The 24,287-nt window shown below is 36.2% G+C and overlaps 1 protein-coding gene across 1 annotated transcript in view; it reads left to right on the plus strand.

Annotated features, from left to right (window-relative positions):
• Window positions 1-10,473: 10,473 nt before the first annotated feature.
• Window positions 10,474-24,287, plus strand: part of LOC120155599 (alpha-L-arabinofuranosidase 1-like) — a 28,987-nt gene continuing 15,173 nt past the window's right edge. Inside the window, exons 1-7 of the mRNA XM_039167122.1 lie at window positions 10,474-10,749; window positions 11,311-11,487; window positions 11,573-11,627; window positions 20,850-21,061; window positions 21,342-21,463; window positions 21,561-21,708; window positions 23,446-23,515. Of these exons, the coding sequence (XP_039023053.1) occupies window positions 10,477-10,749; window positions 11,311-11,487; window positions 11,573-11,627; window positions 20,850-21,061; window positions 21,342-21,463; window positions 21,561-21,708; window positions 23,446-23,515 (1,057 nt within the window). The 5' untranslated portion in view covers window positions 10,474-10,476. The remainder of the gene's footprint in view (window positions 10,750-11,310; window positions 11,488-11,572; window positions 11,628-20,849; window positions 21,062-21,341; window positions 21,464-21,560; window positions 21,709-23,445; window positions 23,516-24,287) is intronic.

Here is a 24,287-nt window from a genome sequence, read left to right on the forward strand (position 1 = left end):
CATCGTACGTTTCGACCCCTTCCCATAACTGTTTCAACTCTGCAATTAGCGGCTGCATGTAAATATCAATATCATTTTCGGGGCCTTTCTCGCCAGGGATTATCATGGATAAGATGAAAGATGATTGTTTCATGCAAATCCAGGGAGGCAAATTATATGGAAAAAGTACAACATGCCAAGTACTATACGAAGTACTCATGATTTTGAATGGATTAAACCCATCAGTTGCAAGACCGAGCCTGACATTTCGAGGATCTCTCACAAAACTTGGATACTTGTTGTCAAATGACTTCCAAGCTAAAGAATCCGCTGGATGCCGTAATAATCCATCATTGGTTCTGCCATCATGATGCCACCTCATAGACTCAGCAGTCTTAGAGGACATAAACAATCTTTGTAGCCTAGGTATGAGAGGAAAATATCGCAGAATCTTAATCGGTTTCTTTCTTGATCGTGCTTGAGCTTCATCCTCAGTAACATTTTATGTCTCCCTAATCATCCATCGAGATTTTCCACATACATGGCAAGAGTCCTGATTTTTTCGATCACCCCCAATACAACATACAATCATTCGAACAACTATGAATTTTTGTCATATCCAAGACTCAAATCTTTTATTATTTTCTTCATATCTTTGTATGATTGAGGGATTTTTGCAAAAGGAAACATTTCTCCTAGTAACTCCAACAATTGCGTAAAGTAGTTACCAGTCTACCCTCCCAGGCATTTTAAGTGGAAAAGACGAATGCAGAAAGAAAGCTTTGAAAACTTTGATCCCTCATAAAGTTTTTCATTCATTTCATTCAGCAACTTGTAAAACTTTGTCGCTTCTCCATTTGGCTCTTCAGCACTTCCAATTCTTCCCATCTCAATGAAATCATTAACATCATTCTAACAATAATTTTCTGTAACAACGGTTGATGAGTGTGCATATTAAATGCATCTCGTAACATCCCTTCCATGTCATCTTCTCTAAAAGTTGGATGGTGAGAAGGAGCAGAATAAGTCGAATAACTCGTGGAAGCAGATCTATCTGATACAAACTCTCCATGAAAGATCCATTTTCTATACCCCGAACAAATCCAAAAATAACTATATGCTCGTACACAACTTCACGAATGTGCCAGTTAATGTTAACACAGTTCTTATAAGGGAAAAGAATCATATTCTCTTGGCTTGCACTCAGAAAAGCTAAATTTAGAAATTTTTTGACTCCATTTCGATATTCGACGCTTACCCTTGAAAAATCCATCCAACTCTTATCCATTTCGTATTTCTGGAGTTTCAAATTCAAATGTTACATTTAATCCATTGAGATTTTTTTCTTCAACAATATATATATATAATATATATATAATATAATATATATATATATATATATATATATTAAAAAAATAATCATCAGTATAGTGATAAAAGACTTAATTTTCAATTAAAACCTAATTCGAAGTTCAAACCTTTGATAACTCCTACATCCTCATAATTCCGAGATGGGTAAACTTGAATAAACACGAACAGTTTCACAAATGCTTTCATTTTTGGATACTAATCAGCCTCACATCATCCACCACCGGTCCACAAAGTTACAGTAAAGAATGAGCCAAACCTAAATTCTAAATTTTTGACAATGGTCTACATTTAATCCATTAAATGAGAGGAAATTTTGATTAATTGAATTGCCTTATTTGTCGATGATTTCTAGACTTTTAAATATATTTATGTAACTTCTTTTTTAGAAGTCACATAGGGTTTTAAACAACTGTGGAGTCTCTAATGTGGACTAACAAAGGTTCAGTAGCCAATACGGAAATAATTTATAGCATGTGCACGCGTATACATATTTGTATTTCTAGCATGTGCTTCACATACAAAGAACAGACACGCATGCAACTGGAAACAACAACAAAGTATTAAAAATCTAAAATACAAGCATACATTGTTTTCTGCCGCTTGGATTTTTGTGTTTTTAGCACGGTGAGCAAACTTCAATGTATTGTGTGTCTCTTATATGTTACTTGATGATGGAGTGATATTGCAAATGAGCTAAAATTATAGACAGAAAATAGAAATAATTAAATAAGAAGGGATAATCATACGTTGTAGCCAAACAGGAACATAGGTGAACGTATATAATTGCTCCAAAAAGTAAGAAAAAGCAAGAAAAAGCTGTGAATAAATACTTCATAAATAATTTATGATTGCATCCAAAAATCAGAGAGAGCACAGTGATTGCAACATGTGTTGTCTGCAGTAAAAGATTGTTGTTCAAGTTTTAACCCTCAATCGTAAATCTAAGCCCATGCTTTTAATGCATCTGTCCTTGTTCTCTGAACACTTAATTGCTCCATGTGTATGTGCATTTACGTGTCTTCCTACTCTTGATTACATTCTTGATAATTATGGATGCTAGTCAAACTTCCTCCTCCTTGGGTAAAAATCATTATCCTTCACTTATATATATATATCCTTTCTTCATCATTATTCATGAGTGAAAACTTTTTTTAAAAGGTGTTTATGAATAGTTCCATCTTGTCAACCTTAGGCAACCATTGTAAAAACCCAACCACAAATCATTCATGTAGTTTAGTTGGGTTAAGGAAAATTGGAAGACATGATACCTAACATACATAGATTTGCATATGTCTAATACCATAAATATCTCAAGTTGAGTCAGTCAGATCCAATTTTGAGAGTAAATTCGATAAAATTTGCTTATTTTTTATTCACCATATTTGAATTAGAAATCTTACTTGAGTGGTATCAATCTATTTACTAATTAACCTAACAATCATTGAATAGGGTACTTTAATAACATTGGAATGGACAGACTACAACTACAACACCTAAAAATGTTGAAGTAATTTCCTGATGTAAATGCAATGACTTGTTTCAAGAAAAAAAGATAAATGGTTTGTACTATGTTCTTTTCATCTGTATTCCCCTCATTTTCTGTCTCCTTTTGTCTTTTCCCCTACTTTCTTTCAAAGTTGTACATTCCAACACATTGACAATGACATGAGCATGGAGTTGAAGATGGCCTTACAAAAGAATCAGCCATCCCAAAATATGTATGGTACTATTTGTCCAGCATCACAAATTCACAAATGCATGATAATAACATATTATGATATCCATATAGACAATTCACTATACATATACAGAGGGCGAGGGCAAAGATTTTGGCCCACCAATAATGGAATGGACCATGCAAAAGTTCTTGTCCATATAAAAATCACAACTCCAGATAGATGATTTTGACAACAACATGCTTTCTCTACAGTCAATAATATACATATATATAATATTATAAGTTGAAAGAAACTGTGTTTATGTAGTGTTCAAATTCTTTATCTAGCTATATGAAAGCTTGACCAGCTGCCCCCACTGTTATCCGTCTAATCAGTCTTTATTTTTTACTCCTAATAGTGGAAGGATCAGTGCAAATTCTTGAAGATTACATCAAATGATGAAACATCTTTCATCATTCAATCAATTCAACATGTTGGAAGGTGCAAGGTAATTTCAAGCATGTGAATATAATTAAACTCTAGCATCTACTTTTTTTGTTTATCTTACACATGATAGGGAATTACTTTTGGTGTCTTGTCTACTAATAGGAGAGGATCTATCATAACAGGTTTTCAGCAAGTTGTTTCTTATTTTTTTCTATATTATGAACTGTTTTTTTAGAAATAGTCGGAAACTTACAAGTACAAACTATACAATCTATGGCTATTAGGCCTTTTTTTTCAAATTATGTGTCAACACAAGGATAAGACAACATTGTTAAGTTATCTATATCATGTGACATGGTAACAATCTGTTGTTTTTTAACAGTAATAAGGTTAGGCTACCTATATTTAAAGAAAAGCCAAAAGGGTCAAATGGAAAACAAACAGAAGATGGTGGGGGTTGATAAATACAGAGGGGCCTTGGAATTGGGATCCACCATGAATGGTATTTAATTATTACATGACTTTCTCTGTTAATCAGACCCACTGGCTTTGTTTATTCAAATCTGACTCTCAGTGTTATAATGAAATTGTGGACAGGGATTATACATGCTTGATACCCGCCCACCCACCCGTTGGACCCTTTCATTATTCAGAGAAGATGACATAGATGTTGTAATAATGAAAGGCTCATTTATTCTACACAGTAAGGCATACAAAAAATATATGTTTGTTTCTCCCCAGTCATCATTTTTTTCCTAAAAAATATAGCAGAATAAGATGCATCAGATGTATATAGTTTTCGACTACATCATATGATAATATAATATAACCACAACTTCAATGTGAGTTTCTGACATGTAAAACTATTGAATCATTGAACAAAAATATCAAATTCTAGAACCCCACTTCAATTTCTCTAGATGTTCATGTTAAACTCTTCGATAGTGTCGGTGTTGCCAAGGTTAATCATGATGTGTTTTCACTACATGCGCTGTATAGATGTAGAAATATCCGAAAATGATGTTCATTAAAGCACATGATATTGATAGCTTAAAAACCATCATTAAAAGAAGAAGAAGAAACATGATTCAATATACGAGTGTTCATCATACAAAATACTAACCTGAAATATATCCAATATTTGTTTGATGTTTTAATTTCCCTCCTAATTCTTCTGAGCTAGGGTTTTAAAATACTCATAATTTTTCTGCAAGATAATCAGAGAACTAGGGTTTCTCTCGTGCTAGGCTTTTATACAAACTAATCGACTGGGGTTTTATGTTTAGGGGCAGTAGAAGATTCAGAGAACTAGTATAGGTGATGATGACTTTGAATGGAAACGGCCAGTATTTGTTTTCGATCGTCAATGTCTGTGAAAGGGGGGAAATGGTATCGCAGGAGTTAATAGATCACTTTAGCGGGCGTTTTTAAATTCAAACTCCATAAAATGCCAGAGATTAACGAAATTTCTGCGGTGTTTATAAATACAAACGCCACTAAAGTACGAGTCTTTAGCGGCGTTTGTATTCAAAACGCCACAAAAGTACGAGTTTATAGTGTCGTTTGCATTCAAAATGCCACTAAAGTACGAGTCTATAGCGGTGTTTGTATAAAAACGCCACTAAAGTACTAGTCTATAGCGGCGTTTATATAAAAATGCTACTAAAGTACGAGTCTTTAGCGGCGGTTTCATTCAAAACGCCACTAAAGTACAAGTTTATAGCAGTGTTTAGATTTAAAACGCCACTAAAGTATGAGTATATAGCGGCGTTTGTATAGAAACGCCACTAAAGTACTAGTATATAGCGGTTTTTGTATAAAAACGCCACTAAATTACGATTCTATAGCGGCGTTTTTATAAAAGCGCTACTAAAGTACGTACCTATAACGACGTTTATTGAAAAAACGCCGCTATAAATGACAATATAGAACCATTTTACGGCATTTGTTTCAGAGCAAATACGCCACTTAGACATTCCGTCGACGATAATTTCTCTTACTCAAGGCAACACATGCTCTCTTTTTCTCAAATACGTTAGCTTTTTGGGTTTTCCCCATTTTTAGAAGACCAAAAAAATGAAAAAAGATCATTAATGATAAGAGGGATCAAACTGTGCAGTTGTGTTATAGTTCATCGGTGAAAGGCCCGATTTGGTCACCGGGACATACAAACGACAACGTCGGTAGGAATCGTTTGAGAGCTATTGTTTTTCCAGAGAAGAAGCTTTGAGGGAAGAAGAGTTTAAATGATTTTAGGGTTCGAGTAAGAGAAAAGGAGGACTATATATTTAACATTTTGCGGCGTTTATAAAAAAAACGCTACTATTGATTACACAATTGTGGCGTTTGTTAAAAAGTGCCACTATTGATTAAAACTATTGCGGCGTTTTTCTAAAAACGCCACTAGTGATTAACATTATTGCGGCGTTTATCTAAAAACGCCATTATTTATTATCACTATTGTGGCGTTTTAAGAATAAATGCCACTATATATGTAATCTATTGCGGTGTTTATGGTATAAACGTCGCTAATTTACCGATCTATTACAGCGTTTTGGCTAAAACATCACTATATGTTAATATATTGCGGCATTTTTGGTATAAACACCGCTAATTTACCACTCTATTGCGGCGTTTGGTAAACAATGCCACAATAAACCACCATATTACGGCATTTTTTGTAAAAACACCGCTATATGTCAACTATATTACAGTGGTTTTACAACAAACGCCGCTAAAGTATCAATTTGTGGTGCTACGATTGTAAACACTGCTATATGTTTAACTTTTATGGCATTTTCTCTCTAAACGCCGCTAAAAACGCCTCTACATATTAGTTTTGCTGTGTGGTTCTCAAAAAGCTTTGGATAATCGTCACTGTAGCTTCCTCATGCACATTGAGTCTTAGTTATTGGTGGAATTAGAGCAAATCCTTGACCTTAAAGAAACCCTATGAAAGTAACGATCCCGTGTTGATTGGATCCAGTCTGGAGGCCGTAACACTAAATATTATCATCACAAAACCAAGCAACGTAAACATCGAAACAAAATATCTGCCCTTAAGCTCTCTAACGAGGATTAATGTATGATGAGGATGTGCTACGTGATGAAGCGGTTCGATTCTTTCGTAATTTATATGATGTTGATTATCCTATAATGGCTTCGTTTCCTTTGATAGGTTGATTTCAAACCATCCCTTCTGACGATCTTATTGCTTTGAGTGCCACGCCTTCTCCTGAAAAGATTCATGTTGCACTCTGTGAAATGTCCCCTTTGAAAGCTCTAAGTCATGATGGGCTTCATGCCGAATTTTTTTTAATCTCAATGGTCGATTGTAGGAGCTTCGATTTGTAGTATGATTCAAGCATTTTTTCAGATGGTGAAATTGAACCTGATATCAATAGGACCATCCTTGTTCTCATCCCCTAAAAGGATACGCCAAAAACTTTAACATACTTTTGACCAATTAGTCTCTGCACTATTGTCTACAAGTTAATGACCAAAGTCATTGTGCATAGATTAAAGCCTATAATGTTGCTCCTTGTCTCTCTCAACCAAACCATCTTCATTCTGGGAAGTTCAGTGGATGGATCCTACTCGTAACCATTCTCTCCCAAACATGGTGTCCGTCAGGGTGACCCACTTTCACCGTACCTATTTATTTTTTCCATGGAGAGGCTTAGTCACAACATCTCTAAAGCGGTTAACGACAGTCTCTGGGATCCTTTTCGCTTTCAAAGGCATGGTATACACGTCTCTCATATCTTTTTCGTTAAGGAACTTACTCTCTATGCAAGAGTCGATGCTTGCTAAGCTAAAATTATGGACTCAATTCTCTCAAAGTTCGATCACTACTCAGGCCACAAGGTTAGTAAGCAAAAAACTCTGATTTATTTCTCCCCTAATATGGAGCTTCTGTTGAAATCTGAAATTATTTCTAAGCTTGGTTTCCAGGCAGTAAACTGTCTTGGGAAATATCTCGGCATGCATATCTTTCATAGGAAGCTGTCGTACTCAGATTTCTCATTTATAGTGGACATGATCAATAACAAATTATCTGGATGGACTGCTCAAACTCTCTCTATGGACGGCCCATATAACGCTAGCTAAATCGATTCTTTGTGCAATCCCAACTTACTTCATACAAACCATGGTCTTACCTAAACGGATCTATTCTAACATTGAAATGTGCATTCGATGTTTTATTTGGGGTTCCTCCACTACTGCCAACAAGATTTCCCTAATTAATTGGGGAGCAATAACTCAACCTCGTGATCATAGAGGTCTTGGTTTAGTTCGTATTCACGAGCACAATACGACATTCTTGTTTAAACTTGGCTATACAGTCATCACGAAGACTGAATTCCTTTGAGTTTAAGTTCTTTGACACAAATATCGTGTCCTTGATGTATGCCCTCATTCGATTAAGCGTGCGATTTGCTCACCTCTTTGGTGTGGTCTCTCGAATGTGTGGTCCTCCCTGCTACCTTGTCTCTTTTGGTCTGTGAGGAATGAAGCTTCCATTTGTTTTTGGGATGATGTTTGGGTTCCTACCCTGGGTGTATTACATCCTCATGCAACGGAATCTAAAATTATTAATGAGAACCTTCACTTGAAAACTCTAGCTTTCTCCAAGGTGCTTGGAACGAGTCGGCCCTCTCCTATTTTCTTTCTCATCAGGTGCTCAACCATGTTATAAACGTCAAAGCCCCAGAAAATGATGATGCCCGTGACACTTTGGCTTGGCGTTGGACTAGTCACCATAATTTCGAGCTCAAATCAGCCTACAATTTTTCTTTATGAAGCTTATTAGGATGAAACCAATGATCATTATAATTTATTTGGTCCCTCCCTCTCCCTCAATGCCTTCACTTGTTTACTTGTCTTCTAACCCACCAACGACTCATGACAAACTCCGAACGTGTCCGTCGTTGCCTCTCCAATGACGTCTCATGTCCTTCTAATAGTACACCCCTAGAAACAATCATCCACACTCTAAAAGATTACCCAACGATTTGCAGCTCTTGGGTATAATCTCGTGCCAACTTACTTATTACCAGACTTCTTCCAATGTGATCTTATGGATTGTCTTGCATACAATCTGCATCATAATTCTATCCGACCATGTTATAATATCCCATGGTCCACTTTTTTCCTTCCCTTATTTGGCAAATTTGGAAGAACAAAAATGAACTCGTCTTTAATGGTGTTGATATGCCAATGGAGACTGTTATTCGTCATGCCCAAGCTTGGTCTACATATTATACGAAAGCTTTCTCCAGCCTTGCAGCTATCGCTACTCAATTGTATGTTTGGTTGAAACTACAACAAGGGTGGACGTGCTTGAACTCTGATGGGGGAATAAACCTTGAAAGTGGAGCGAAGGTCTCCGGTGGAGTGCTCCGTAATAAAGATGGTACATGGCTTTGTGGGTTTAGCAAATTTGTTAGCCATATCTCAGCACTATAAGCTGAACTCTGGGGTATTAACGAGGGTATTCGGTTGGCCTGGACTCGTGGTATACATGCTTGGAAATTCAAACTGATTGTATGCAAGTTGTCACAATCCTTGAGGATAGAATGGCGAGAACTAATCCCAATTCTCTTGTTCGTTCAATCGCGGCCCTTCATAGTTACGATTGGGAGACGAAATTACGTTGGGTTCCTCAAACGATTAATGAAGTGGCTTATAAGCTAGCTCAAATGACTCCATTACACACATCTCAACTGCTCATTTATGATCTTCCTCTAACTGCTTTGATTCCTTTCTTGCGAAATGATGTAAGGGAAGCTATTCCCCCCCCCCCCCCCCCCCCGAAGATAATGTAATTCAAAGCATGGTTTTTGGCTTCTTTCAAAAAAATGATTTATAAGGTGAAAGCCTGAGAAAGTTTGTGTAGCATTAATCATAGGGACGTTTGATTCAGGGGATGTAAAATTATCTTTAGGAATAAAATTACTGAAATGTAACATTAATATAAGAATATTTTATTATTTTGTTTGGTTTGTTTAACTGGAATGTAAAATTACAGTGTTTGATTGGAGAAAAATCAGATTACCTGAATACATATTTTATCAAATTATTCTTGTGGTATATGTTTTTCTAAAAAAGTTAAATTTTAATATTAAATTATAAATATTTGAATGAAAATTCATAGAAATATTTTAATCGTTATACTATCTAACTTTTGAGAAAAATACATTCAATATATAATTAATATATTAAACTTATATTTTTAAATAATTTTCATAAGCATCAAATATAAATAAATATGAAAAAATATTATGATTTTGAATTGACAAAATATTATTTTTCAATGCATAAGATTTATTTTTAATAACTTAAAGTTGGATATTATTTTAAATAATTATATTTTTACAATTAAATTATTTTTTATCTCATAAGATTAGAAATAATTAATATATTAAATATTAAAAATATAAAATAATTTTAAACACTCAAATTTATTAATATTTTACTAAATTAAACTTTTGTATATTATTACATTTATAATTCTGAGTAAAATACAAAAAAATAAGAATTGAAGAGGATTATTATAAAAAACAATCATTAGTCTTGGGGTATTATTGGTTAAAGTATTGAGAATTGTCTAATACATAAAAAGTTGAAAGTAACAAACATTTCTATTATTTTAACAAAAAAATTATTACTATCGAGAAAAGATTTTTCTATACGTAAATCAAACATAAAATGTTATTATAAAAAAATATTATTCTTTTTAATAATATTCTTTTTCGCAAATTAAACACTCGTATTTATGTGTTTATAAACAGGCTCGATGGTACCATTCGCAAAAACATTATGGATGATTTTGCAAACAGAGCCAGCAAATTAAATTATATAATTTAGCATATGATCACATTTATATTTTAAAAATTAGAAGGTTGATGAACACGGAATAAAAACAATGTGACAAAAGGAGTGCTAATAAATTCCTGAAATTGGAAATGGATAGGTTCGAGAAGAGCGAGGCACGGCAAGAAATGGTTAACGTAAGGCAATGGGTATGGGATTTGGCAGAAAAGTCAATACTTGGCTTGTTCGGTGTTTTGGAGTTGCTTCCAATCTATCTTCTTCCATCAACCCTTACTATACTAGGACTGCGACCGATGGCGGACACGACGACGTTTGGAAGTTCCAAAAGTATAAGGCACCTGGTTTTGCTGAAGTGAAAGCCAGGCAACCGCATTCCTTGAAGCAAAGCTTTCCGCTAACACACAAACTTTACTCACAACAGCATAGACGCGCACACCTCGGCTTCTTCCTCTCCCAAGTAACTTCCTTTTCCCTTACACTCCTACTCTGACATCACTGATTCTGGATTCGTATGTGATCTCTGCACTATAAAACCTGGTTCCACTCTTCCCATCACTAAAACACTTTCTTCTCATCTGGGTTTCACTTCTTTCATTCTCAATTTTGTCTCTGCTGTTTTTAAGGGTTTCTCAATTGTGGGTTTTCGATATTCAGGCACAATAACAGTTTGTTTTTATTCTCTACTTTTTTTGTTGTTGCTTTGATCTTTTAACCCAAGAGTTTAATTGAATCAATTGCAGCTTTATTTTTCTTTTACCTCAGATTTTCTACTTTTATAGCTGTCAGTCAACCATGGAAATAGATACTTATGCATGCTGAGCAGAGATTTCTCCTTCACTTATCTTCCTTTTCCTTCAATTTATCGTCACATAATTTAAATATTCCCCTTTATACTGATACTGATATATATATATATATTTATTTACACCAATCTCAATAATTATACTTGTGTTTTATTGTCATTATATTTATATATATGTCCTCTGAATGTTGTTTCCAAATGCTGGATGTGGTGCAGGCAATGGGCTATTGCAAGCTTTCTTGCAGTGTGCTTTTTCTATTCCTCTTCATCAGTTTTTGCCCTCCATATCAATCTTTGGCTGATGGAAAAGACCTGGCAGCTAAGTTGTTAATAGATGCTTCCGAGCGGTCAGGCCATCCGATACCCCAAACACTCTTTGGAATATTCTTTGAGGTCAGTTCAATTAATCTTTGCTTTCAGTTCAGATGTTATAACATTTTTATTTATTGTTGATCAAGTTATCCTTCTTGCCCTACAGGAAATCAACCATGCTGGTGCAGGTGGGTTGTGGGCAGAGCTTGTAAGCAATAGAGGTTTGTTTGAAAACCTTATAATCAATTCAGTTGAGGAAATAATAAAAGAAGAATTTCTCTCTCTTTTGTGTGTTTAGATTATATAATCGATTGGACCCCTATGTTGAAGAAAAGTACAAGGTTCAGAATCTTCAGATTGCAAATTTTACAACATTATTTTTGGTTTTTGCCTTGTCTAAAGTTCTTGTTCAAACTAATAAATTTAGGGTCCAACTGTGTACCCAATTACTTAATGTTTACAATTTCTTTACTTTTTGTTTGATGTGGCATTGGGAGGGGACTAGACATTGGAGAATGTACGAGATGGTGAGCAAGTAAAAAATTCTAATCACTTGATGGATCATACACCATTTTAATGCAAGAAGTTGCTTTGTGTTGAAATTATTTACCTTTTTACCCATATTGCGTGTTTGATTTTGCTATTTTGTGCTGTTTAATCTCTTATGCAATGAATTTCACCCTTTTGTTGTTTATGAGACTACCCGCAACTTGCAAGTTTCGGTTGCCTTTCAAGGTACTTGGTATGTTCACTCATTTGAGAGAACTTAATTCATATCTATATGCCTAATGGCTAATGCAATTCCTATTAGCTACAAGTTACATTATGATACGTGGTTTTGTCTTTTATTCATGCAACCATTTTTTTTTTTTTTTTGATAGAAAGGCCCCATTAAAATCCTCCTTCAATCCCTCCATGTTATGAGAGTAACATGAAGGAACAACGAAGGAGGAAAAAGGAGCCAAGAAAACTTTTATTCACAAGAACCAGATTACAAGCTTGAACAAACTCCTATACTTCCAACGGAAGAACATAAAACTTAACACAAACATCCAACAAAACAGGGAGGAACAATTCCTGTTAAACAACACAACTATAACCAAAATCACCCTATCCCATCTTTAGCAAGTTTATCAGCTTCCCAGTTTGCCGCCCTAGAAGTATGCCTAAAAATAATATCCTTTCCAATCAAGAGTGAAATTATATCCTTCACCAAGGATAGATGCAAAGGAGGGGTTAAACCCGGATTCTGAATCCACTTCAGAGCGTTAGAAGAGTCTGATTCCAAGATAACTCTTTGATTTGCGACAAAATCCAACTCCTCCATAAGACAAATCCCTCTTTTGATAGCCAACAGCTCAGCCAAAATAGGAGGACCACCCCCTACTGCTTCAGAAAACCACTGAAGCAATAGACCTCTGCTATCTCGAAACAGACCACCAATACCTCCTTTTTCCCAACCCGAAACCATCGCTCCATCAACATTTAACTTTAGAAACCCCTCCGGTGGAGGAACCCAGCAAGCAGGTTGAGAGCAAACCTTTCTTGATCTACCAATCGAGTCAGCAATTTTCAAATCACCTACTAGAGAATCTAGAGGAATACCCACATCCTTGAAATGAGCACTAAACCAGGAAGCCACTCTGAATCTAACAGTGAAAGATAATCTGACCAAATCCAGCTTGCCTTTCTGAAAGATAATCTCATTTCTACATTTCCATACTGACCACATCACTGCCCTAGGAATGAATCTCCAAATCAAAGAGTTAGTCATTAAATCATCCCACAAAATTAGAAAATCCATTGTACACTTTGGAGTCACCAATGACACATCCCACATTTTCAAGAAGGAGGACCACAGACCCCACACAACCCTACAATGCAGAAACAGGTGAGAAACTGATTCCACCTCCCTACCACACAGAACACAACGTTGGTCAACAATCTCTGCAACACCTCTCTTTGCTAACTCCTCTTTAACCGGTACTCTATGTTGTACTAGTTGCCAGACAAACAATTCCACCCTTGGAGGAGCTAAACCAGACCAAATAGTCTTATCCCAATTCACTTGATTTTGGTCAGAATCACGTTGTACATAAAAAGCTTTTATACAAGATTTAGCTGTGAAATTTCCTTCACCATTCCCTAACCAAATCCAACAATCATCTGCAGTGGGAAAAGGAAAGGTATTATTCAACATAGAAATCAATTGCATCCACTGTTCTACTTCCCAATCAGCCAAATTCCTTCTCATTTGGATGTCCCACACCCAACCCGAAGCATTGTTTTCCCTAAACTCTTTCACTTTACCCGATTTATTAATTGAGAGAACATAAAGTCTAGGAAACAACGATTTCAGGGGAACATCACCCAACCATACATCATTCCAGAACTGCACATCTTCCCCTTTCCCCGCCTTCAATCGCATATTCCTTTTAAGACATTCTCCAAAATCATCACTATTGAAGAAGTTTTTCACGACACCTTTCCAAATCCACGATGCACGAGCTGGCACCGAATTCTCCAAAATAATAGATTTGGGATCCAAATTGTAGGCGGCACAAATCACTTTCTTCCACCAAGAATTCTTTTCAGAAGAAAACCTCATGCAACCATTTTATTTTTCTCCTCGAGTTTGATTGATTTGTGGCCATCTAGATTGCTTCAGAACAAAAATAAAAAACATGAGTGGGAGAGATAGAGACGTAGAGAGAGAAAAGTTGAAAGGAAAGTTTTCTTCCAAGAAAGTATGGACGGCGTTCGTTGATAATCTAAGCAGGAGAGTGACTCGACGTGAGTTAAGGGGATTGTTTTCAATTCAGGGTCTGGTTGTAAGAGTGTTTATTCCTAGAGAAACAAGGAATCCGAAATACAAATTTTCCACATTCGCCTTTGTGCAATTTGGTAATGAGGCAAGTCTAAGAAGGGCCATAGACAATCTGAATGGTTCACTGATTGATGGTTGGAGAATTACAGTTGGTAATGAAAGATACAAGGAAGCTCGGGTGAGGTCAGTAAGGAAGAATAGTTCATTGGCGATGACTTCAAAGCCGAACACAGAAGATACATCAAGATCAAAAGAGAAAGATGTTATTAATAGGAGTTTAAGGGATGAAAGATCTTACAAGGATGCCTTACTGTCTAATAGATTGAAGAGCAATGTATCAGACCATAGGGAAAGGTCAAATGAAGGTTTTAACAGGAGAAAAGGAATGAAATCCTAGGGCACTCTTTTCCTCCTTGTGCGGATTAAGGAGCTATTTTTAAGTTCCGTTAATCACGAAGGGGGTTTTATTGAGGCCTACTATTCCTATAAAAAAACATTTGGGAAATGCATATTCCTTCTGAGAGTTCCAGTTGGGTAAAGAGGTCATTAACGGGGATCATTAAACATTCTTTTGAGTTAGAATTAGTCCAGTGGCCCTAGCTAATGAAGGTTATAATGTCCAGATTACCAGATGGGGTTATGTTTGTAATTCATGTGTTGTAACTTTTAAGTCGATCAAAGAAATGATGGACGCATGGTTGATGAAAAAAGATGAATTATTTTTCTGGTTCGATAGGTTGGCACCTTTATTGAACGATGATGGTATTCCAATGGCTTTTTGCCTCGTAGAGTTATTTGGGGTTCCATTGTTATGTTGGCAAAACTCCTTTATGGAACGGTTAGCAGGGAGGTGGGAAACGGTGGAAGATATTCATGATGATACAAAGAACAGAGAAGACCTTTCGGTGGTGAAGATTTTGATCAGGGTGGCGAGCCCTTATGATGTCCCGGAGGTGATAACACTTAGATCTTATGGAAGGTCTTTTAAAGTTAAGATTAAGTTGGGCTCGGTGCTTGAGAATTCCTCAGTTTTTACTAGCAAGTCGTCGGTGGGAGGTTCTGATGAAAGACAAAATGGTGAGAAGATTGCTGGAGAGGAATGACCAGGGAGCCTACACGGGTTTGGTTGGACTGGGTGGGGAAATTCACCTCCTAATGCTTAACAAAGATGGGAAAGGCATTAATTGTGAGGTGTCAGACTGTCAGGATCTTGGGAGAAACAATTTGGGGGAATATGTGGGTTGGGGTTGCAGAATTTCAAATTTTTCGGCTGATGGGTCTATAGCCCAGTCAGCAGAAAATGGGCAGCCTGATTCTACAGTTCTAAAGATTATTCCAGCTGGGCCAGTTATTAAGTTAAATAGGTTTGGGAAAATGAACCAAAATCAAATTTTGGTTGAATCAACCAACAAAGAGGAAGATAATAATGGAGGTTTGTCACATACATGTTCGATAGAGTGCAGTGGAGGTGTGGAGTTAACAGCATATTTAAAGTTGATTGAGTCTAATGTAGATTCTGGAAAAAGGATTTAAAGGGGAAGATCATTTTATCGATCTAATTCTACATTAACTACAAAGAGTGAGCTGCTGGAAAGGAGAAGAATTTGTAGTTATAAAAGGGTGTATAAAAGATCCAGGGAGAGAAGACATTGGTTCGGGAATGACCAAATTGTAATTCCTGGAGAAGTGGAAGCTTTAGAAAGGCTCATGGAGATGGATTTGGCTCCAAATTCAGTTCTTCCAGTCAATGTAGTAGCAAAAGTTAATATGGAAGCCTGTGTGGAGTCTACTTTGGAGAGGCAAATTGCTGACAGAAGTTTGGTTAATATGTGTGAAGGGTGGCTTTCAGAAGGAGATAACTTTGATTTCAATTCTAAGACCTTCAATAGGAGAGCCAAAAGAGTATTGATAAGGGATGCATTGGATCAAGTTAGCACTACAACAGTTTCTTCTTCAGCTTTTTCGGTTCTCTTGGAGGAAGTACTAACTACTTGGAAAATTAGTAAGCTATTGGGGGTGTCTTTCAAGAATGGGAAGTCAACCTTTCTGGAAAAAATTATAAAGTTAGAGGAAGATTTGAGGCTGGTTTGAGCTTCTGTTATTTCTGGGTGTTCTGGTACATTATTTATTAATGATGAAAATTCAATTAGCCATTATTACATGGAACGTTAGGGGATTGGGAAGAAAGGAAAAACACAGAGTTGTTCAAAATTTGGTTTTAAAGAAATGCCCTATAATACTTCTGCTGCAAGAAACTAAATTGGAGAAGGTTCAAAGACATTTTCTAAGGAGGAGTGGTTTGAATACCCTTCAAGGGTTTCTAGAATCTCCAGCAGTAGGTTCTTCTGGAGGTTTATTGAGTTGTTGGGATGAGTGCACGTTTGAATTGGAAAATCATGTTATAAACAGAAGATTTATTGCTATTTTTGGGAAATTTCAAACTACCCAATTTAGGTGTGGTTTTATTAATGTTTATGGGCCTACTGTTGAAGATGAAAAAGCCAGCTTTTTTGAAGAGTTAGCTGATTTTATTTGTGGACGGAGTATCCTCTATGTGTGGGAGGTGATTTTAATGTATATTTATCAGAAGAAGAGAAGGCTGGGAGAGCTCAAAACAGAAATTCAATAGGGTTTTTAGTCATTTTGTCCAACAAACAGGTTTAATTGATTTACCTTTAAATGGGGGTAGGTTTACATGTTGTAACAACCAGGATATCCACACCTTTGTTAGATTGGGTAGGTTCCTAGTTGATGTCCATTTCCTGGAAGCGTTCCCTGAAACTGTACAATATTTGTTACCAAGGTCTATGTCAGATCATAATGCCATTTTTCTTGAGAATGGGGGAGTTAGTTGGGGCAAAAAACCATTCAGACTTTTTAATTATTTGATGGATGAGGAAGGTTTTGAGAAATTAGTTGATTCATCTGTTCAAGAATGTAAGAGTAAACAGAACAAAGCTGGAATTCTGTCTATCCTGAAAACAACGAAACTGGCGATCAAGAAATGGGCGGGGAAGAGAGACCAATTTCCAACTGTAGAGATTGCTGAATTAGAAAGGAAAAATCACTTGGCAGAGGAAAATTTCCAACAGTTGCAAGATTCAAATGGTAGAGAAAATTGAGCAGAATTGACTATTATGAGAACAGGATTATGGAGGCTTTACAAAATTGAAGAACGGATATGGTTTCAAAAATCGATATCAAAATGGGTGGTAGAAGGGGATCGTAATAAAAGATTTTTTCACACATGTGCTTCAGTTAGGAGGAAGAGGAATTTCATGAGTGCTTTGAATGTTAATGGTGAGATTACTCAAGATCGGGCTATCATCAAAGCTACTGTTAAGGGCCATTTTTTTTGAATTTTTAACACAAGGTCTACTTTGGAAGTTGAAGATATAAAGTTGAATTTTTCCAGAATTTCATTGGAGCAAAGTTTTATTTTGGAAAAAGAATTTACGGAGGAAGAAATTTGAGAGACTTTATAATCATGTGATAGCAACAAAGCTCCCAGGCCGGATGGTTTAAATATGGGTTTTTTCAAAAGATTTTGGTTTGTTCTAAAGGTCAATATTCGTAAATTCTTTCATAATTTTTATATGGGGAAAGATTGGGAACATGGAATAAATCATACTTTCATTACTCTTATTCCCAAGTTGTCTAATATTGGTGGATTGGATGATTATAGACCTATAAGCTTTGTAGGAGGGTTCTACAAGATCCTTTCAAAATGTCTTTCGAGGAGATTAAGGAATTGTATTACCGATTTAATCAGCCCTACGCAGTTTGCCTTCATTCCAGGTCGTCAAATATTGGATTGCTCTCTTATAGCTAATGAGGGGGTTAACTTTTGGAGGAAAGAATGACTTAAAGGCTGCGTGTTTAAAGTGTACTTTAGGAAGACCTATGATATTGTGGATTGGCCTATTCTATTTAAAGTTATGGAGAAAATGAGATTCGGCATCAAATGTAGGAGTTGGATTAGACAGTGTGTATCAACAGCTTCGATTTCAGTTTTTATCAATGGGGTCCCTTCTCAGGAATTTCCCATGGCAATGGGTCTCTGTCATGGTTGTTCTCTGTCTCCATTGCTTTTTAATTTAGTTGGGGAACTTATAAATCTACTGCTTTTAAAGGCAGTCTCTGAGGGGCTGTTTTGTGGACTGCAGATTGGTAGGAATGAGAATGCTGTTAATTTATCTCATTTGCAATTTGCAGTTGATCTAATTATTTTCTGTGGGGCTTCGAAGAAACAGGTTTCAAATGTTAAGAGGGTTTTAAGAGTGTTTGAAGTCATGTCTGGTCTTCAACTGAATCTAAAAAAAGCAGGTTATTTGGTGTTAATACGGCTCAAGAAGAGGTTGAGAGGTGGGTGTCGACTATTGGTTGTGCAGTAGGGAATTTTCCTTCTGATTATCTAGGCCTTCCTCTCGGTAAAACAAGGAATTCTTCCTCTCTTTGGGATCCGGTTGTTTCAAAATTTTACAAGAAACTTGCAGGTTGGAAAGCTGCCACTCTTTCATTGGTAGGGAGGTTAGTCTTGATTAAATCGGTTCTTTGTTCACTTCCAACTTACTACTTGTCTCTTTTTAAAATTCCCTCATCGGTCAATTCTAAACTCAATTCCATTATGTCTAAGTTCTTATGGGGAGGTGGAATGGAGGGAAAAAAGATTCATTGGGTTAATTGGCCCAATGTGTGCAAATCTGAGGAGGGAGGTTTGGGAGTGTTAAATCTAATAAATATGAACAGAGCCCTTCTGGGGAAATGGTCTTGGAGGTTTGCTAATGATAGGAATGTTGTTTGGAGGAGGTTAATATGCTCTAAATACAACCTTGATCCTTATTCATTATTGTTCAATAGTAAGATTCCAACTCAAGCTTCTTGGATTTGGAGTTCAGTGGTTAATAATCATTTTAAAGATGACTCATTTGGCTCAAAATTTCGTAGTATGTGCATAATTCAAGTTGGTAGTGGTTAGTTTATTCGGTTTTGGCAGGACCACAAGGTAATGGACTGCCCACTCAAGGTTTCTTTTCCGAGACTGTTTTCTATTTCTTCAAATCAGAGTGGCAAATTAATTGAATTCGGCGAGTTTAGTTCTTTGGTATGGATTTGGAATATTCAGTTGAGGAGGAGTTTGGCAGATTGGGAATTTGAACAATGGGCTAATCTGATGACTATCATTGTCTAAAGAGGCCTACGATGGTCTGATCTGGAAAGGAAATGGGGTTGGTGTTTACTCTGTTAATTCATGTGTGAAGGTTTGTTCCTTGGCTTCCCAGGAGAATTCTTTTTGGAAGAACATTTTGTGGAAAGGATTGGTGCCACCAAGAGTTGAGTGTTTTATGTGGCAGGTGGTCCTTCAAAAGCTGCCAGTGAACACTGAATTGGTTAAAAGAGGGGTTACGGGTATTGTAGATCTTTCTTGTCCTCTATGTAATTTGGTGGATGAATCTTCTTCTCATTTATTTTTCTCTTGTTCTGTCGTGTGGTCACTTTGTAACAAATTCGTGCAGTATTGGAGTATTAGTTTGGTTTTTCAAGACATGCTCAGAACTTCCTCCTAGCTTGGGAAGAACTAAATTCTAGTTATGCTATTTGGAACTTTATTCCAGCTGTTGTTATTTGGACTGTTTGGAAAGTTAGGAATGTTATTGTCTTCGAAGGCGGGAAGTTAGACTAGACTAACTTATTTTTCTTAGCAAGAGTTAGGCTTGCATCTTGGTTCTTAACTAAGTTTGAAGATTCTGTTATTTCTATGGATTCTCTCATCAGTGACCCCTCCCTTGGGGATTCATGTTTCCCTCTCAACAAATCGATTGTCTCTACGATCCCTTGGTCCCCCCTCCTAAAGGCTTTGTCAAATTGAATGTGGATGCAGCTACCAGTTGTGATTGGAAGAGCAATGGAATTGCGGGTATTCTAAGAGAAGATGAAGGATTGTTTTTAGGTTCTTTTAAGGAGGCTTCTGGTCCGGGTCCACTTATTTTGATGGAGTTAAAGGCTGTTCAGAAGGGATTATATTTTTTTGATTCCTTGCGAGGAGGTATTAAGGGTCGGTTGATTATAGAATCAGATTGTAAAATGGTAGTGGAATGGGTTAAGAATGGAGCTATTTGTCCTAATTTCTATGCCTTAATTGTCAGGGATATAGCGGTTAAGCTTAAAGAAGTGGAGGGTGTTATTAGATGGGTTTCTAGGACAGCTAATACAGAGGCTGATGGGTTAGCTAAGTCTGGTATTGGTTAATTTCAGTGTGTTTTTAGGGTATTTTATTTTGGGTTCTTAGGGTTGTTTGTAAGGGTTTTATCTTGATGTTGTAAATCTTTATGTATTTTTTTATTAATGAAGTATAAGGCACTCTTTTCCTCCTTCCTCTGATTAAGGAAATAATTGAGTTCCTTAATCATAAAGGGGGCTTTTAATGAGGCGTTCAATTCCTATAAAAAAAAAAGATTGCTTCAGAAGATTTGGGTGACAACAAAAGATCGAGTCACAGAAAAGAACTTCTGGGGATAGTCCTTATTGTTCCACTCTAACAGAAAAAATATCAGTAAACATTTTCATTTGTTAAGGCTTTGAATTATGATATTTTTTTCTCTTATTCTTTTTCAAGGTTTTGAAGCTGGGGGCTCAAATATTCCTTCAAACATTGATCCATGGTCCATAATTGGGAATGAGTCATCTATAATTGTTTCAACAGACCGGTCATCATGTTTTGAAAGTAACAAGGTGGCTCTCAGAATGGAGGTGCTCTGCACTAGTGAGGCAACTAGTACCTGTCCATCTGGGGGAGTTGGTATATATAACCCAGGCTTTTGGGGCATGGTGAGCATAAATTGATATCATATCAAGTACTTCATGTGATATGTGTGTGTGTGTGTTCTGTCTCTGAATAATTGAGGTGAAGACTAGTGAAATAAAATTTTCTCTGCCAAATGCTTTCTTAGTGTGTACTCTATTTTATTGGTTGTTTAGACAACATGATTGTAAAATCTCAACCGGCTTGTAAATTGAATTGTAAAATCTCAACCGACTTGTAAATTGTAGTCTCTTGCTTCTTAGCTGATCTACAGTTCATATAATTTATACCTTGTTTCTCATGCAGAATATTGAGCAAGGGAAGAGTTACAAGGTTGTATTTTATGTCCGTTCAATGGAAGCAATTGATATTTCTGTATCTTTTACGAGCTCAAATGGGCTGCAGACACTGGCTTCCGCTAACATAATGTAAGAACTTAACTAGAAATGGTTCCTTCCTTCAAGAATTATTGTTTGAGATGCCGAAAGGTATAAAGTTAACTAGTTAACCCTGTTGTCCTTGCAGAGCTTCTGATGTTTCAAACTGGACAAAGATGGAGGTTCTGTTGGAAGCCAAGGAAACAAACCACAATTCAAGGTTGCAACTAACAACATCAAAGATGGGTGTGATATGGTTTGATCAAGTGTCAGCTATGCCTTTGGATACTTACAAGGTTTTGTGTTTCTTAACCGGCGTACTGAAAAATGACAAATTTATGTTTTCAGTTGGTTCAACTGCAAATATATCGATCGCGTAGAAGCTGATAATTTAGAGATTTTTAGTATGAGAATTGCTTAGAAAGTTTGAATTGGCTGTCCTGGCAGGCATTTGTTTATATATGTCTTCTAAAAGGATGATGACTTCTAAACTAAAAATATGTACTTGATAGCTTGGAAAATCTATGGATATATCTTGAACAATCATGTATGTTTAAAGAAAACTCATACCGAAAGTAGTTACAATAAGCAGACAACTTGCATAAATCTATCAAAACGTAATATGATCAGAATAGTTATTCGACGTTTTAGATGTTAATTTGCAATTTGTCATATATTTGAGATGAATAAGTGGCACTTATCATGTTTAGGCTCTGTTCATCTGCATGTTAACAATGCCAAAAATACCTTTTGCAATATTGGGTTTGGTGTGTGCGTGTGTGTTTTATAGATTATACTTTTTTTTTATAAGAAGAGGAGGTCTCGTTAAAACCCCCTTCATGATTAATGGAGCGCCAAAAGGTACTCCTTAATCAGCGGAAGGAGGAAAAGAGTGCCTCAAAATTCATTAATAACAGAAAGATACATAATGTTTAAAAACAGCCAAGATCACCCCCTACAATGAACAACCCGAAAACTCTGAAAAATAAACAACCTAAACAAAAACATTGAAACTAGCCAATACCAGCCTTTGCTAAACCATCAACCTCAATATTTGCTGTCCTAGCTACCCATCGAATTACACCCTCCAAAACTCTTAACCTAACAGCAATGTCCTTAACAATTGTAACATACACATCAGGACACCTATCTATATTCTTAAACCACACCACATACAATTTACTATCACTTTCGATAATCTAAAACATTGTTGAAGAGAATCAATGAAAATTAAGCCCTTCTTAATTGCCTTAAGATCCATCAAACAGGAGGACCTGGGCCAGTAGCCTCTTGGAGAGAACCCAGCACCGAACCATCATTATCTCTTAAAATTCCCCCTATTCCACTTTTCTTCCAATCACCACTAACTGGTGCATCAACATTCTGTTTAAGAAAGCCCTTGGGAGGAGGAGACAAAGGCAATAGATTGATAATCGAATTTCTGGAAGATGAGCAGAAATCCCCAAGGGAGGGATCACTAATGAGAGTCTTTAGGAATGGAAACATCTTTGAACTTAGCTAGGAACCAAGAAGCAAGCCGAAATCTTGCCGTAAAAAATAAATCAACCTGATCTAACGTTGCCGTAAAGAATGGTATTTCTAAATTTCCAAATTGTCCAAAGAACAACGCCCGGAATAAAGGACCAAATAAAAGAATGAGACACCAAATCTTCCCAAGCTAAAAGAAAACTTTGAGCATTTCCATGTAAAACCGAAGTGATTCTCCAAAATTTCAGGAACCTATTCCATAGAGTTCACGCAACAGGGCAGGTGAAGAATAAATGTGAGGATGATTCCTTCTCCATTTTTTTTCAATTTCAAAAATAAAAGCAGAAATGGGAAACAATGCTAACTGGATGGAATACTAATGTCAAGGTTTCCTTTGGTTAGAGGTGAATTATTTGTAAATGTTAGTTTATCTGAAGGAGATTGCAATTTGTGGGTTTTCTATTGCATGACCTTGTTCACGATCTCAAGCTGTCATATGCATCTTATGTAGTCTAATCTTTTATCTTGTAATGGTTTTGGAACAGGGGCATGGTTTTCGGAATGATCTCTTTCAAATGCTTGCAGATATAAAACCTCAATTTATTAGATTTCCAGGTATGTCCTAGTTATGTGTCTTAACAGCTTAGGTCGGATATTTTTGTATATAGTTTCAATGCTGGAGTGTTCTTTTAATAATTTATTTTTCAACTTGATAATTTCTAAACTTCAATGTCTTGGTTATCTAATTGGTTATAGAAAGAATGCTTCATTCCTTTTTAGAAGGAACAATTGAGTCCTTTGTTCTTGCGTAAAATCTGTGACTGGAAAAATGAGTCCAACCTATTTTTCTCATGGGCCGAGGTGCTAGCTTCAATTCTTCCCTTTGTCCTTGGTCACATCCTTTTTTATTAAATTCAAAAAGGAACTCAAATAATGAATTTGTTATCATGGTTTTTGTTATATTATGCATTTGTTTTGCAACAACCTAAGGAGCTCCTTAAAGCTATGCAACATATAAAAGGCATCATGTCAATTTATACGTTTTTAACGTGCTTAATACTTGTCAAGTCTTTTCTAAGTGAACTTTATGCAATGGTAAACAGTTTCCTTAACCGTTCTATTTAGTGACAGCAACAGGGTGCTGCCAGTCCAACTCTATACTGTTTAAATCTGTTTCAAGACATTATGGTTATTTGGAATTGCCCGATGTTTAGGTGGCAATTGGATTTTTTTGGATCATTCTGTCAATGAGGGTTTGTATTATTTTCAGTTGTGGTTCACTTCGAGCCTTAATGGTTTCAAAAAAGAAAAAAAAAGGAAGTGTTTGGAGCATTTCACGTTCAGGCTATTTTTTGTGTTTGGAATATTTCATGTTAGTATATCATTC

The sequence above is a fragment of the Hibiscus syriacus genome, unplaced genomic scaffold (genome assembly GCF_006381635.1).
Source record: "Hibiscus syriacus cultivar Baekdansim isolate YM2019G1 unplaced genomic scaffold, ASM638163v2 tig00002840_pilon, whole genome shotgun sequence".
NCBI lineage: Eukaryota > Viridiplantae > Streptophyta > Magnoliopsida > Malvales > Malvaceae > Hibiscus > Hibiscus syriacus.